This window comes from Anneissia japonica, unplaced genomic scaffold (assembly GCF_011630105.1).
Source record: "Anneissia japonica isolate Jap-2015-1 unplaced genomic scaffold, ASM1163010v1 scaffold287720_len810639_cov167, whole genome shotgun sequence".
Lineage (NCBI taxonomy): Eukaryota > Metazoa > Echinodermata > Crinoidea > Comatulida > Comatulidae > Anneissia > Anneissia japonica.
In genome coordinates, this window is record NW_022736945.1 from 74,864 (window position 1) to 90,833 (window position 15,970).

General features: G+C 34.2%; 3 protein-coding genes across 5 annotated transcripts; 1 reads left to right on the forward strand and 2 right to left on the reverse strand.

Moving 5' to 3' along the window:
* Positions 1-925: 925 nt before the first annotated feature.
* Positions 926-8,420, reverse strand: LOC117117022 (armadillo-like helical domain containing protein 1). Of its 3 annotated transcripts, none has more exons than XM_033261197.1 (12): positions 8,286-8,420; positions 7,429-7,555; positions 6,674-6,742; positions 6,104-6,270; positions 5,768-5,964; positions 5,048-5,132; positions 4,350-4,469; positions 3,741-3,813; positions 3,478-3,607; positions 2,646-2,723; positions 2,134-2,215; positions 926-1,248 (listed from the first exon to the last, which is right to left on the reverse strand). In XM_033261197.1, the coding sequence occupies exons 2-12, from the start codon at positions 7,494-7,496 to the stop codon at positions 1,229-1,231; spliced, it is 1,089 nt and encodes a 362-aa protein (XP_033117088.1). In that variant the 5' UTR covers positions 7,497-7,555; positions 8,286-8,420; the 3' UTR covers positions 926-1,228. The 3 variants fall into 3 exon arrangements, with proteins under 3 accessions (XP_033117088.1, XP_033117087.1, XP_033117089.1); XM_033261196.1 differs by having other exon boundaries at positions 7,297-7,555; XM_033261198.1 differs by lacking the exon at positions 6,674-6,742.
* A 176-nt stretch (positions 8,421-8,596) lies between these two features.
* On the forward strand, positions 8,597-9,968 carry LOC117117023 (transmembrane protein 53-A-like). Its single transcript, XM_033261200.1, has one exon. It carries the CDS (start codon positions 8,632-8,634, stop codon positions 9,496-9,498), a length of 867 nt encoding a protein of 288 aa, XP_033117091.1. The 5' UTR covers positions 8,597-8,631; the 3' UTR covers positions 9,499-9,968.
* LOC117117002 (actin-binding protein IPP-like) lies at positions 9,965-15,941 on the reverse strand. Its single transcript, XM_033261172.1, has 4 exons — positions 15,614-15,941; positions 14,718-15,038; positions 13,699-13,919; positions 9,965-12,561 (listed from the first exon to the last, which is right to left on the reverse strand). The coding sequence occupies exons 2-4, from the start codon at positions 15,013-15,015 to the stop codon at positions 12,334-12,336; spliced, it is 747 nt and encodes a 248-aa protein (XP_033117063.1). The 5' UTR covers positions 15,016-15,038; positions 15,614-15,941; the 3' UTR covers positions 9,965-12,333.
* Positions 15,942-15,970: the final 29 nt, after the last annotated feature.

Sequence of the window (15,970 nt, forward strand, 5' to 3'; positions counted from 1 at the left end):
CATTTAATTTCTTTTTTATGATAACAGATATCATGTTAAACACTCAACATAGTTAAGGTATATTTACATTCCAACAATAAACAGGTCACGAGTGCACATTAGTACACACAGACACACACCAGCAGCGAGCGTACATGTGATAATCATACGCGCGGCACGACAGCCAATCGTAATGCAGGGCATATTTTCAACATAAACAATACATATTTTTTAGCCAATCAAAAATCACGACACATGCTATGACATACAGGCACTAATACTTGACATGTTATGAGAACTTTTGACTGTTGTAGGTCGTATGATTCAATATTGTCTGGCAATCATTTCACTGCAACATGGCTAAGTACTTTCCTGGTAAACAGTGAACTTACACTTTGTTAAATTATGACCCACTAGAAAAAAAGAAGTCACTTAACAGAAAGTTTGTTTGGCCAAGTGCGCAAAAAACAAGTCTATTATACAGGTATCTGTGTATAAAAATAGCATATGGATATTTCAAACATATTCACAGAACAAATCATGAATGGCTTTCAAAGTTTAATGTATTTATTGGGATATAACACACAAATGTGGCAAAGACAGGCTAAACCAGTCACTCGTCGGAAAAATCAATTTTAGTTATTAATACAGGGTTAAACAGTAAAATGAGAGCTATAAAAGTGTAAAAAAAAATCATTTAAATCCGACACTTCGTTATGAAGTTACACGAGTTTAAACATACAGCTGTTTAAAGAACAATATTTGAGAAATCAGCCTTCAAAGTTTACGATTTTAGGCACTTCTTAGGCAGAAACCATTACCAAATTGTTAAAAATTTTTGTTTTAACATTAAAAATGAGGAAAACAGTACAGCATGATACACAGATATGTAAAGGTTAGTTTATTGAAATAAAATAAATTTCAAAAATTTTGACATTCCAGCACTGGATAAATAGCATGGATATTTTAAACATATGCACAGAACAAATCATATATTGCTTATAATAAAGAGGAATCTGCAAGTGAAAATATCATCTCAACTAGGATTCCACACCACCAGGTTTCTTGCTGTATATGTACAATGAGAATTATTTACCAATAAACCTCTTTATATTAAGTCTTGTGTTCAAATCGGTTTGTTTAAAAACCTAACTCCTTTAGCTAAATATATTTACAGTACATCACTAGGTTTCTCTTCCAGTTTTTGCGGATATACGAATAAATAATAAACCTGGATTCTCTTGATAAATCAATCCAATGCATCAACAACTGTAAAAGTAAAGTTTATTGAAACATTAATGGTGTATCATGTTTACCTAACAAACTAAAATTGATTGCTATGTATATATAACTAGAATTATATTTAAAAATTCGACCACATAAGAGTTTTTAATATCTGTATTTTAGCAGCAGATAATTTATATATAGTCACCCATAAACACATAATGGCTTCTAATTTATATAGTGTGATTGTCTCTAATAAAGAATACTTTATTCTGTATCTATACAGATGTCTATTAACTTTGTTCTAAAGGTTCGCATTAGGTCAAGAGTGAGTTGTTCACACAAAAACACATGATAACCATCATGTAGAGACAACTGTCATAGGAGAAGCCTCAGACTACCCATATAGTGGTCTCATATGGTAGAATAACCAAATCATAAGGGTTTCAAGTTAATGAAAACACACTAGGAGGATATGAATGTCTTTTTTTCAAAACTACATTTAAAGCCAGGCTCTGGTAAAAACAAAAATGTTTGATATGTTGTACCACTGATTTTTTTAAAGACATAAAGGATGTTTGATGAAAAACTTTGGAATGGTTAATGAAATATAGATTTTTTAATATTTAAAAACTCGGGGGTGGGGGAATGAAGGTGGGAAAAAAGGGTGGTTACGCCCCCTTTCCTCAGTTTTTCTATCAAAAATATGTATCTCATATACCATTCTCAAATTTTTCGTCTAACACACTTTTTATGTCTCAGAAAAATCAGTTCTACAACTTATCAACATTTATTCCCCCTCCGGAGCATGTCTTTAAAGAAATACAAACAGAACTTAAAAAAATAAAATTCATTAATGGCTTACATTAAATATGTTATCTATCAATTATATTACAACTATATATTTTCATTTATTTATTTACTACTTACTTCCGGGAATGTTGACTTTGTTTGACCGTAAAACATCAGCTTGTACGGCATTCATGGTCATGTATAAACTGTCAGGGTTGTTCTAAAAAAAATAGTGAAACATATATATAATCATAGTATAGAGTGCTACGTATGCAGTATTTCACCATCTGAGACCCTTCCCTCACTACCATAGTTAGTAGTCAATATGCCAGAGAGCAACCTGTTGAAAAAATCTTTTTGCTTAAGTGCTGACAAAAACATGTGATGATATGCCCAAATGTGGTCATGATGACATCACATCATGATCATATATAGGCACATCATGACTATATATGGGCACACAACAGCTTCGCTTGTCATGTTTTTCCCTTTTCTGCTAATTTGTAACTTTTTATGACATTTGTAATGAAAATAAGATGTGGAATAAAATAAAGATTGATTGATTGATTAATAATTTCAATACAGTAGAAGTACAGTAGTCAGTTTACCTACTATTAATATATTCTCAATAATTCAAATATGGTACTTACCAAAAACAATTGATAGAGATTATCACCCATCGCCTCATTAACATTCTCATCAACAATTGGAAATGTTCGAACAAGATACTAGAAATGAAGATATGAATAAAAAATCATTTAGCAACCAATGGTTTTGATATTTTGATATATTGTGAAATATTCAGCCATGCATCCACTTACAAAATAAAATTGAATTATCAATTATTTTTAGAAATATTTAACTGAATTCTTCTGACTAGTATTTTATTGATTCACTATTGAGGCTTGCCTTCCCAAAACCAGCGTACTGTTGCTAAATGTTATTAAACTGAGTAATTGACATGTTGACATAGACGCAAAGCCCCGCCCACAAAGTCCAGCTGTCTAAGGAAATTAAAGTGTCCGAGAAAAAGTTTTTGATCACGTGACTAAATGACGCTCGCTGATTAGTCGGTTTATCTGTCAATCAAATCTCATTGAGATGTTAATTGTGTAGAGAATCCGTAATACTTTTACTCATAACTTTGGCAATTAGTAAGTTGATTTTAGTAAATACCAATCAATTTAAGGCTTATAATTTGGAGAATATGAATTTATTAAAAAGTAAATTTTAAAGATTCGGTCACTGAAGGTGGTTTTGGGACGGCAAGCCTATATAGAAAGTAAAAACACATCACAAGTATTATAGTAATATCATCATCATTGTTTGATACTGGTTTAGGTTTCTTGGTGTATATAATATACAAGATGTTGTCATATAGCCTATAATTATTTTTTCCAGATCATAGGCATTGTTCAACATGTTTAATAGAGGCGATTGCATACTCACATTATACCTACATATCTACTCAGGATACCCTACCTCTAAAGTGATACTAGCTTGTCTTTGACTGTCGGCATGATCTTCGTTGCCCATGGCAACCATCAGATTGCTGACGCAACGGAGCTGTATCAAACGTTCGCACAAGTGGTTTGATTGGTGAGATAAAATTCTAAAGTGAGAAAGACAATAACAACATCAATGATGATTAAATTCATTATACAGTAAAACAAATAATGATTAAAACAATAATTATAAAAAAATATTAATAACAATAAATGATAAGAATCAAAATAATACCTTACCCAATAACCTTGGCAGCAGCAGCTTGCTGGACAAAAACAGGTAGAGGGCGCTTTAACTCTGGTACACTCGGATCTGATTGGGTAAAGAAAAATACACTTGAAAAAAAACAATCATAAAAACATTTTAAACAATAATTAATACTGTAATCATCATTGCAAATTCTCAATATTACTTTAGTTCAGAGTGCATAATAATAGAAATTCAAATGATAAGAACAATTTTTCAATCTCTGTTTTTATAATACAATTTTTATGGTATTTTATGAGCCTCACTTCTCACACTAATGGTGATTACAGGTCACTAATAGAAGGGGAGACAGCTGTAGCTCACATAATGCGTAGAGCATTTTGTTATTCATAACAAGTATGCAATTCATTAGGCCGACCAGCCCTCCATAAACTAACGTTAGAATACCGCACTTTCGGCGGTAAAGAACAATTAAAACCTCATAAAAAAGGCAACTAATCCGTTTACCTATAATTGAATCCAAGGACACCAGTGTTAAATACTCATTACTTATCCTTGATAATGTGTTAATCCAATTAATATAGTGAGATAACGTAACGTTAGTTTATCGAGGGCGGGTTGAGCTAATGTTTTGTTTCTACCGTCTAAAATTTCTGGTTGTTTCTTTATCTCATCTTTTGTTGGGACTAATGATGACACTAAGCTCCTCAATAGTGACTCTTGAACTTCGTACTCCATTAGATCCTTGATCAATTCAATAGCTGAAAATAAAATGAAAGTGAAATACAGTACAGCACAGTATCAACAGCATTATAGATAATAGCACGGTATGTTATCATAAGATATCTTCTAAACACTTTACATACAAATCACAGAATAAGCTGTATGATTATTATATATGTCTTGACTTTTGACATAGAATGCACAGTTCAAACTATGTGGGCTTATTTTATTTTTAAATATTTTAACTTTAAAAGTAGGTCACTCACCAATTACTTGGTAAAACTATAATATCTTTACTATGAGGCTTTTTTGGAATGGAGTTATACTGTGATGAGACGAGACACTCACAGGATTTGAACCCAGGATCTCAGAATTGGAAGAAGAGCCTTTAAACCATGTTGCAACAAGCTATAACCCCACTTACCAGCAAATAAATCACATACACATATTTTGTTTTTGATCAATAGACCAGCAATAAATATATGATATTAAAATATTAATTGTGAGATTTTTTTTACATATTAGTATTGGTAATAGATATTACCAATACTATAGGCTTCTATGAACATAATCATATACAGGATATAGAATGAATATGTCAATATATTATGATTACCTTCGTACTGAACTTCTAGGTGATAACTTTTCAGCAATGCTACCACAGGTTCAACAATCGATGGATTTGCATGTCCCACAATTCTCTATCAAAATGTATAAAGTTTTTGTTAAATTCATGTTTATAACAAGATACAATAATAAGAAATTTTCAAAACAGAGAATGTATGCAAAACACAAGTGTTCATTATTTTTGTAGATATAATTAACACTATTATAAAGCTGCCTAGAAAGAGGTTGAAGACTGTTCCATTCTCGGGAATTTTATTTTTATTCCACCCTCCTCCGATAACCTTTAAAAAAATAAGTATGTGAAACAAGGAATAACAAAAGTCTCCCTTAATTGATCACATATTATATATTAACTTGAGAAAAATATCTTAAAAGAGAAATTAGTATTAGTATATCAGTTGCAGTAGTTCAGCTGGTAAAGATAAACAGTATTCTAATAATGCCCTGTCCAGACTATCAAATTTTATTTGACAAAAACATATTACATGCCTAAATAAGGTCTTGATGACATCACAGCATGACCATATATAGGCAGATCATGACTATATATGGGCATACAATTGGCCCATATTTCAATTGGCAACTGACTGGCATAATGTAAACTTAATGAATAAAACAATTAAAAAAAAGAGACTTTAAAAAGACCATTTATTCAATTTTTGCAGGCATTTTTTTGTTGTTAGGTATTTTGGTATATTTGCCAATATACCTGTACAATGCGTAGTGTCTGTGTTGCCATTTGCTGTGCTTTAGGCGAAGAACTTGACAACAATGCAATCAAGCCTTTGTAGACTTGAACCTGGAACTTAGGGTTTCCCTCAGCAAGCACCTGAAGAAGCATCCTTGCTGCATCTTGGGTCTCTTCAGATTTGGACCTAGCCAAGCATTCAGCAACTGCCATTATGCCTAAGGAAAGGATAAATCATATCGTATTAACAAGTTCAGATGCTGTTATTAATCAACTTGCAGTCGAGGACTAAACTGACATATTCAATGTTATTCAGATTTAAACATCAAGATACATTTTAGCCTTAATGCAACTCACCATAGCTTTCACATATTAACTCTTTATAGTTACGGCCAGCACTTGCAATGCTCATAAGTAGCTGCAATGCCTGAGCCTTATCTTCATCTTTTCCTTCCCTCAGGCCAAGAATCTCAAGTGAGGTTAACACACCACCAACTTCCATGAATTCAGACAGGAATTTGTGCCTATGAAAACCAGAAAAGCAAATTTGAGGAAGTTGATTTAATCAAAGAGTGTGTCGAGTTCGTCTTTGCTATTTCCTCAATTTCAACAGCATCCATCATCGTGCAATATTTGTCAAATATTGACAAGACATATTTAATTTGTTTTTTGGTGCTTTTGCTATCGGCTTAATCAAGAAGTATAGGCCTAGGCTAGTCCTTCCAGGAGCAGCCTCCATAATTATTGTTTATTGTCTACTTGCTGATCCATGGCGCGGTCAAGGGCCAATCTCTTTCATCGTGGAGGTCGCAGTACCTTCAACCGTCAGCGCAATGGTGAGACCTAGAGTTTGCATAACGCGGCAGGGCAAAAAAGAACTAGAATCTATGTATGAGGTATTTAATATGAAATAAAAACATTCCATACCCACTTGATGAAGATACAAATATGGTGATTGCTTGTAGTTGTAGCTTAAGACATGTTCCTATCATATAGCTGTTTGAGTATACATAAGGAAATTAAATCAAAAATACAGTTATCATTATTTTTCAAGGGAGTGACATATTTATACAGAGCAGTGCTTGCTTGAGACTTCTTCACTGTGAAACACACAAAGGCTACCTGCAAAAGTCTAGGGATATATTTCCGATGGGATCCTTATTGTGAATTGGTCTGCATACCAGTAGGCAAACCCCTGTTTGTTTTCAGAAGAGTATATTACTGTACATTCTTTAAAATATACATATGGACCATATTGCACATAAGCACAAAAGCTTAAAAGTCTGTTCCAATACACGGAGTGTTAGTAACTTGTGTTTCAGCCTTTCAGCACACACTTGAGTTCTCACAAATCGGTTACGATTTTTATGTCAAACTTATAATCTGGTTGAAAAAGCTATAAATTTGATATTTATATGCAGCCTATTCTACCACCCTTTCTCCATCAAAGATATACTCTCGTATGCCAACACTTGATTAAAAAACACACAGTATAATAAAACTGCAACTTCAGGCCTAATCTAATAATAATAAAACTAAAAAAGGGATACGTTAAACGAAGCCATGCTGTCAACCGCGTGAAAAACAAGCTTGCAGCCTGTGCAAACTCAGCCTCTAACTCAGGACCAGTCTTATTCTGGTTGTTTGCGATGAAATTTGCTAAAATCTTAGCTCGTACTGACTTTGAACCTTTATCCCATTCCTGAAGCAGTGACATAATATTTGATGTTGCAGACTGTTGTTTTGCCATATTTATCAAACTGTTGCAGTCTGTTTACTATTCTGGCGATACTTCAATTAATTCATTATCTGGGAATGACAAAAAAGAAGACATTCTGATTACTACCGACAGTATTTAGTAATTGTTTTTATAACACTAATTTATAAAAATGGCATCCATATGAAGTAGTCTAGGTTTAATATACAAGTTGCCAAGGCCCTAGTCCATGTTGACTAGGCCTAGCTGGCCAGCCAACCAAGGCCTAGAACATTGGTTGGGCCAATTCCACCCTTTGCCTTTTTTTACCACAGTACTAATGTAATAAGAATACTCGTAATCGTATTAGTTTTTTAGGTACTTGTTATCATTAATAGGCTAGTCTAGACTAGGACCTAGGATGGCCCTACTTTTAGCTAAGGTACCTAGGCCTAAGTAAGCCTAGCCTACCCTAATTAGGCCTCTAGTCTAGGCCTACTTAAAAAATACATATATTAACACAGAGAGACAGGCCTAGGCGAGGCCTGTTAATTATAAGCCTATATAGGCCTAGGCTTAAGCTAGGCCCCTATATAGTAGTAGGCCCTTGGAATAGAGGCCTCCCTAGGCTAGACTAGGGCCTAGCCTAGCTAGGCCTAGTAGGGAGGCATACCTTAGGAGGCCTAGGGCCGCCAAGGCTAGCCCTAGCCTAGCTAGCTAGCCTAGTCTAGCCGGCCTAGGCCTAGGGCCTAGTCCTCTACGCCTAGTAGTAGCCTAGGCTAGATAGGTAGGGCCTGGGCCTCAGGCCTAAATATTGTAAAATATAATACAGTCAATACATACAATATGAAGTTTCTGAAAGAGTACACAACAGGCTAACATTCAATCAATTTTGCAAGCACCCAGCATAGTACAGCCTAGCCTAGGCTACATGATGTACCTCCGGTTCCGGTTGGTTCGGATTTGATTGTGTACGGTTGCTACCATCACTAATGAGCATGCGTATATGAGAAAGAGGTCAGGGGGCACACTGAAGAAGTTTCTGTGTTAAGTTGAGCACAATTTGTAGGCTAATTTGTATGGATTTTTGATTGCGATATTGTTTCGCAAGCTGTAATATCGTTCTGCAATATATGTATAATTAACTTTAGAAACTAAATTGACAACAAGTTTTTTAGTTACATCTAAAATGGCGGAAAATAACACTGAGGATTTCGAGTACCATGTTGTATTTCCTCCTACCGTATCGAAAGCTACCGGCGATGAATGCTTTGGCGATGGTCAAGAAGACAAATCTTCCCACGAAACGGTTGTCGTTCTGCTTGGCTGGGCTGGTTGTTTAGATAAGCACCTGGCGAAATACAGTGCAATTTATCAGCAAAAGGGGTATGCTACGATCCGTTATACAGCGCCCACTAAACATGTGTTCCACCAGACAGAAAAAATGCGTGAAACTGCTATGAAGATTTTGGAATTGTTATTCGATCTTGGATTGGAAGAAAATAACATCTTCTTTCATGTATTTAGTAATGGGGGATGCTTTCTTTATCGATTTATAACTGAAATTCTGCATGACCATAAAAGTGGTGAGCTCACAATGCTTCGAGTGTGTGGTTGCATCTATGATAGTTGCCCAATTGATATAACCCTGAAGAACTTGTTTTTTGCAAGATTCAACGCTTTGACTGCAAATACAGGTGGAGGACTGTTAACAAGAATTTTCAGTGCTGTCGTCATTTTAACGGGAATCATCGCTAGTTTCTTCTACCCACCAGCTTGGGGCAATATGAAACTTTGGTTCTCATTTATGTCAGCTATGAAAGATGATCGCGGTCGTTACCCGCAACTTTACCTTTATTCAAAAGCAGACGTCATTGGTCCGTATGTTCCCATTAGCAATATAATTGCTGAGCGACGCAAGCATGGGATAGTAGTTGATGAAAAATGCTGGACTGATTCACCACATTGCGGCCACCTGAAGGTTCATCCCGAAGAGTACACAAAGTTGTGTCATAGCTTTATAGAGAAATGCTTATCTGAAGAAACAGAAATCTAAATATATCATTATCTTAGCATCACCGATGATGTAACTCTTGAAAAGACGATATGGATTGCCATAAAAATAGCAGATTATAAGACATTGCTAGTTGAGCTTAAAAGTTCTTTGAAATTGTATTATTCCTTTGTTGAGAAATGTTTATCCATAATAGCACTTCAGTCAATGCAATCCAAAAAAGTGCAGCAGAAAAGCCTAAAGAAAGGCAGCTAATATGAATAACCACTGGATAGATCCATTTTTAGCAGTTTTTATGTTATTAAGCCTGGTTGGAAAACAATTGTTAATATTTTGCATAATTTGGATGCAATTTCTATAATTTATTGCAAGATGAAAAATCTAAAATTATTTTACAAAAAATATTTATCATCATTGTTATCTTTCTATAAACTGGATGACAAAGTTGGAAAGAAATGAAAAAATATCATTTTGAGTTTAACAAGTCAACCAACCAGAGAAGAATTTCTTTTTTTTATAACTGAAGCCCCATTGCCAAATTTCTCTGATTTGCCCAGCGGTGTTAGATTTGTATCTTACAATTAAGATCAAACTTGCTTGTAATATTCGTAAGAAATGTTACATTTGAATTTTTTGATGTAAAATACATTGGATTTGTGTACAGTATGTAGACCTATAGAGATTATATGAAAATACTGTCGTTCCATTTTGTGCAATGGTTAACCATCTTGAAAACCAGATGCACTAACAAACAACATCGTAAATAAGTGTGACATACCTGTAGGCATCTATTGTATGTACATGTATATATAAAAATGTTCCATTTTGTGCAATGTTTAACTGTCCCAAAATCCAGATGCACAAACAAAACTTTAAAAACTTACTTTTGTTAGGAGTTTGCTTAAATCTTAATGTGTGAATACTTGGAAAAGTAAAATCTTCCTGCTACCATTCCAGTTTGCTTTAAGTAATTAAATATATTTCTCAGTGTGCTTACAAATCAAGTCAGTATCAGGGCAGACTTAGGGAGGGGTACGGAAGACATGTTTCTCCAGTTTTGCCACTGCCGTCTTTTTTTTTTAAATGCAACAAAAAAAATTTACAGATATAATGTTGCAATATTTCGTAACAGCACTGAATCAGATTCATTATTGGGTACATATTTATCTGTAAAGTACATCTACCCCTAAGTATCTACAAACCAAGATATTTGTAAATGTAATGAAGAGGGGATGTTTTGGAAAACTGATTCTGGCAGTAGTAAAAACCTGGGGTACAACAGTACCCTGTCCTTTTTTCCCTCTGTCTACCTTATACTGTAGTACCTGTTATTTTAAAATGATATATGTCCATAGTTGTGCAGTAAGTTTGTTGTATAAAGGTATAATACAAAAATGCTTTAAAATATTACAAAATTGTTGTTTTATAAATTAATGAGTTGTTATACTTTACTGTAGTATAGTAAGCCTTCTCAAAAATTGTCATAAAAAAGTTTGTATGCATGTTATGAGTTTTTTTTATTAAAATCTTTATACAGTACTAATGAAATTTTGTGTGATTGGCTTTACACGACTACATCCAGACAAATCAGGATATTTTAAGTAGGAGAACTACTATGACAGCCAGGATTACAGGTTTCTGCTGGCAAAAAAAAATATTTAGCAATTTAGCTTTTGGTATGAAAATCATTAGCCAAAACAAAAAAATATAAGCAATGATAACTGCAATTCCATTAGCTTTTTTCGCTAATTTTGAATGAAAATATTTAGCAAAATTCAGCTTTCATTAGGATTTGGCTGATGACAGCTTAAATACTGCTACTGTAGTACCCTACTGGGGTCTAGGAGAACCAAACATCTCGCACATTTCAAAGTGATTTTGGATGGAAAACACATTTTGAGAAACATGCGTGATCATAAATTTTTCACACATTTAGCACAAGTCTGTGCATGATAACAAATTCAGGGAAAAATGCATTCAAAATTAGAATAGGTCTAAATTGGTTTTATTAAAAATATAAAAACAGTCATGCAGTAACTTGAGCTATTAGCTTTTGTTATCCTGTTCGAGTATCAGTGTTTCATGTTTACTGTACGTACGCCGACCAAACAATTGCCAGCATTTGCTATCTTGTTTCACATACTTCATTAAAAATATTCTTGTTTATGTACCTGGTATTGTCAACAAACACTTCCTGAAATCATTTTAAAACAGCTTAAAATTGCTCAGATCGTCGGAGCGGCACTGCTGGGCCCCCGCCCAGGCTCTGCCCTTGCACCCCAGCAGGGCAGTGGTGGCCACCAGTCAAATGGTGTAGTCACTCGCACATTTCAAATCTCTCAGGTTGGTAACTATGCTGAAGCATTAATATGTAATTGTATTTGATGCAAGGGTATTGGGTTTTTTATCTGAGGAAGTTCACTTGAAGGAGTTTCAGCCAAACCATAAAAACCCCCTGGTTATTAGCCTGGCATTTATTGCAATTCAAACAACAAATTATCATTGAACAAAGATCATTGTAATTCAATAGCTTTTTTCAATGTGCTTTATATCAAAATAACTTTATTGCACATGTACATTTTTAAAATATTGGGTTTAAATAATTACTATACTGTATAGTTCAATTATATCCTATTTCAGACAAGAGTCAAAAAGTCAATATTAGAGTATAAGCAAATACAACAAAAAAGAAAGATTATTAAATTGCAATCATATATTTCTGAAATCTGTTTATTATAGTGGTGCTCTATTTTTTTTTAGATGCAATAACTTTTTTTTCATAAAATATAAAATGACAAGGATCTATTTTAGGGGTGTTATGAAACAAATAATGAATGTTGTGTATAACATTAGTAAATAGCAGTGACATAATCTCCATTATAAGACAGCAATAGCCATTTCACATCTAGCGACAGACATTTTCCCAAGGTCACTCCAGTTCTTAGTTCGGGGATCATAGCATTCAATTGTGTCTAGAAATGTGACAGCTGAGCCAAGCCCACGATTGACAGTACGACCTCCGACTACGTATAGAAGACCGTTGACTGTGGCAGCCGCAGCACCAGCTCTAGCCGTAGACATGCATGGGATTGTTGTCCATTTCTCCTTCAAGACATGAATTAATAAACCCAATTACTTTCAAGATGTCTAAATGTTATATGTTTATATAATGGTAGAACTGTTTTATTAGAAACCAAGCAAAATGGATGTAAACCAAAGATCTTATAAACACAAGACAGCGTTCTCCGTGATTTCCGCGTGCAAATTCTGTAATAACGATCATAGCGTACACCATGTGACTTTATGCTTACGCGTAACAATTAGAAGCATCAGATTTACAATGCGCCCTCTTTTTAGAACAATTAACGTACTGGTAACGAACTGTGGCATAATGCAAACACCCTATCTCAGATCCATGGCAACGACTATTACGCCCTCTCCCAAAAGTGATTACTTTTCTTTGCCAAATTGACGCTTCTATTTGTTACACATAAATCGCGGAGAACGCCATCTTTGATGTAAAATATTTTACGTCGATATTGCAGTAAGTTTACATCCATTGTAATTTGGTATAAAACAGTTTTACATAATAAATATAGAAAGTATAAAGTAAAAAACAGCAGCACTTTTGAGACTAACAACATATGAGATGAAACTATTCAAAAGTTAATACAAGGCAAAAAATAATTGTTTGATTGCCCTCCTGCACCACTGTCTCTTAACTCACTGAAAAAAAATAGGGGCGAAAAAAAAAAAAACTTAAAAATTTTAGCATTTTTCTTCACAAATTTAAAAAAAAAGTGAGTGAATTTATTTTTATTTTTTGCCAGATGCCCTACAAATTAGTCTAAAGTTGTTGTCTGATGTAAGATGTTGCCATTCTAGGCTCTGTGGGCTATTTTTATTCCATCTGATGAGTATTTTTAAAAAATAAATAAATTTAAAAAAAACTTTTTCCACCCGCCCCTATTTATCATTTTTTAAAAAAGACGGGCAAACAAACAATTTATTTTATTTGGCCTAATATTGAGAAAAAAGTTGATCTCTTCAGGATTTGAACCCAAGACCTACTTACTTCCTTGGATTTTCCTATTGGTTATTACATGTTTTCTCATTGGTTTTGCCTAATCATCCCCTAATCTTAATACCTGTACATTTATTAAAACTGTATATTATATTTTGAATTAAAAATAAATAAATTTGATATGTTTCAAAAGTTCAGAAATAACTCATCACACTTACATTTGAAATTGAATATTGTTCAACTGAATTGAGGGCGCCCTTTCTTGCATTAGATCCACCAACAACATAGATGTTATCTTCAATTACAACAACACTACAGTGTAGTCGGCGACTTTTCATATCAGCCAGGGCTGTGGTTTCCTTTGTGACTGGATTAAAACTTTCTGCCGTTCTGAGTTCTGTTCCCACTGCAGACATCCCACCAAACAGATAAATAAGACCTGTGGGTGAAAAGAATGTCACCGATGAGTTGTTGGTTACAATCCCTTGCATTCAAATATCCAAAAAATTCAAATCCCCATTTCTGGAGTGGACAAATTCATTTTCTCTCATATACAGAATATATAATTATACAGTATATCCATGTAATGTTTTTGTTATGTGCAGATTTTGCAGTTTCAAAACTACAAAAGAAAACATTTGAACAGAATCAGAACTGCAAGCCTGGGCAGTTTGAGAACTGAGCAGGAAATTCTTGCTGTCTAGCATTGTGAATTTTAGAGAACTTTGTATCTTAATCTTCTTTTTCATATTGAAAGCAACTGAAATAAACTGCAGTCTGTATCACTATCTCAATACTTATCAGGGGCAGATATTTGGCGGGCAGGTTGCACCTCTTGCAGCCCGCGCAAAAAAAAAAAAAAAAAAAAAAAAAACACCCCCTATGAATTAAAACTCTCTATTAAAAAATACATTAACTAAATTTGTAGTTGACTCTTTCAATCTAAAGTTCAAATTAATAATTCCCCATTACTGTAGCTATCTGTGATGAATAAGTTAATACATTTTCACTGATAATGAAGCTGATGTTTCCAAAACCCTTGACAAACTTGACAAATATTCATGTAAATATTCATACGAATCAACAGACATTTACTCTTTAACACAAAATTTATTGACAAAAATGATCGCCGTTTCGGATCCATCATGGAACCATTTTCAATATCAAATGATTTAAAAAACTTTGAACAGAAACACCAATGAGGTGACAGGAAGTACTTAATAAAATATTCACATACCTGTATAAATAAATTCTAGAAGATTGTTGAATATACCAGCATCAATTCCATGAAGCTCTACTTGTTTTGAAAATGACTCCGATAACCCACCACAGAACATCAGCTTGAAGTATTCGCTGCATGCTGACAAGATGACACAATGTGCAGTGAACATTTTGCTGCCAACCATGATAGTTGCATCACAAAAAGCCTTCTCAGATCGCAACGAGTACAGGTGTTTCAAGAGATCCTGGGCATGACCGACTGCACTGTAGCTCAGGCACTGGTTAGGCTGAGGCGAGTTGCAATTTAGCTGCATTGTACCTGAGTTCAGGAGCTCTACTACGAAAAGAAATACAATGTGTAAATTATTTTTCAAGTAGAGTAGGAATTGAGTCACATTACTACGTGCCCTGTCATTAATTTTGAAAAATTTGTTTTGTACGACTGTTTTTCCTAGGTCGCCTAATTGTGACAAGATTATTTTTCACCATTTCCAATGCATTAATTACCATCATATCTGAATTACCAAAACCCTGCTGACTTTAGAGGAATGTGGCACACCCCGATACTCTGTCAGGGCAGCCATGCCGTTGGGAAAATGTTTGCGTCCATGAGTCATGACTGATACTTTTATTCTACATTTATAAACTAAATTAATATCGGAACTGTACTATTTACTCTGCAAAAAAAGGCTGACTAGGCCTAGCCTAGATTAACATTAAAACATAAAAAAGTTGATTTTATTTTTAACTGCTCTCTAGGAAGGTAGGCCTAGTAGGCCGAATGCCTACCTTTTCACTCACTCAGCAACAACCTGATTTGCAAATTTACAGTTTCTGATAATATAAATAATGAATAATATACCGAGATTATGAATAAACGTATGTGAATTCTTTAATTACTTTTATGCTTACCTTACTATTACTTACACACTGACCTAAGCCTCCATCACTACGATTCCTCAAATTCCAGGCGTCTTTCACCTACAGGAAATTTAGATGGTACGAACGATGCCAGCCTTGCTTGTGATGGGGGATGTCGAATTTAGTGATTAATCCACTGCCACATTTTAGGCATGGGTTGGTAAACTGCTGGATTGATTGATTTAAATAATGAAAAGGCAATTAACCTTTGATAAATACAAGAAAATAAGTCTTTTTAATCTTTAATTTAATACGGGCGTTTTTTATTCCTGCGTTCCGCGATTAAATTTTGTGTTACACCTATTCGTCCCAACCCGCAACAAAACCTTATTTTCGTTTGAGCTAATT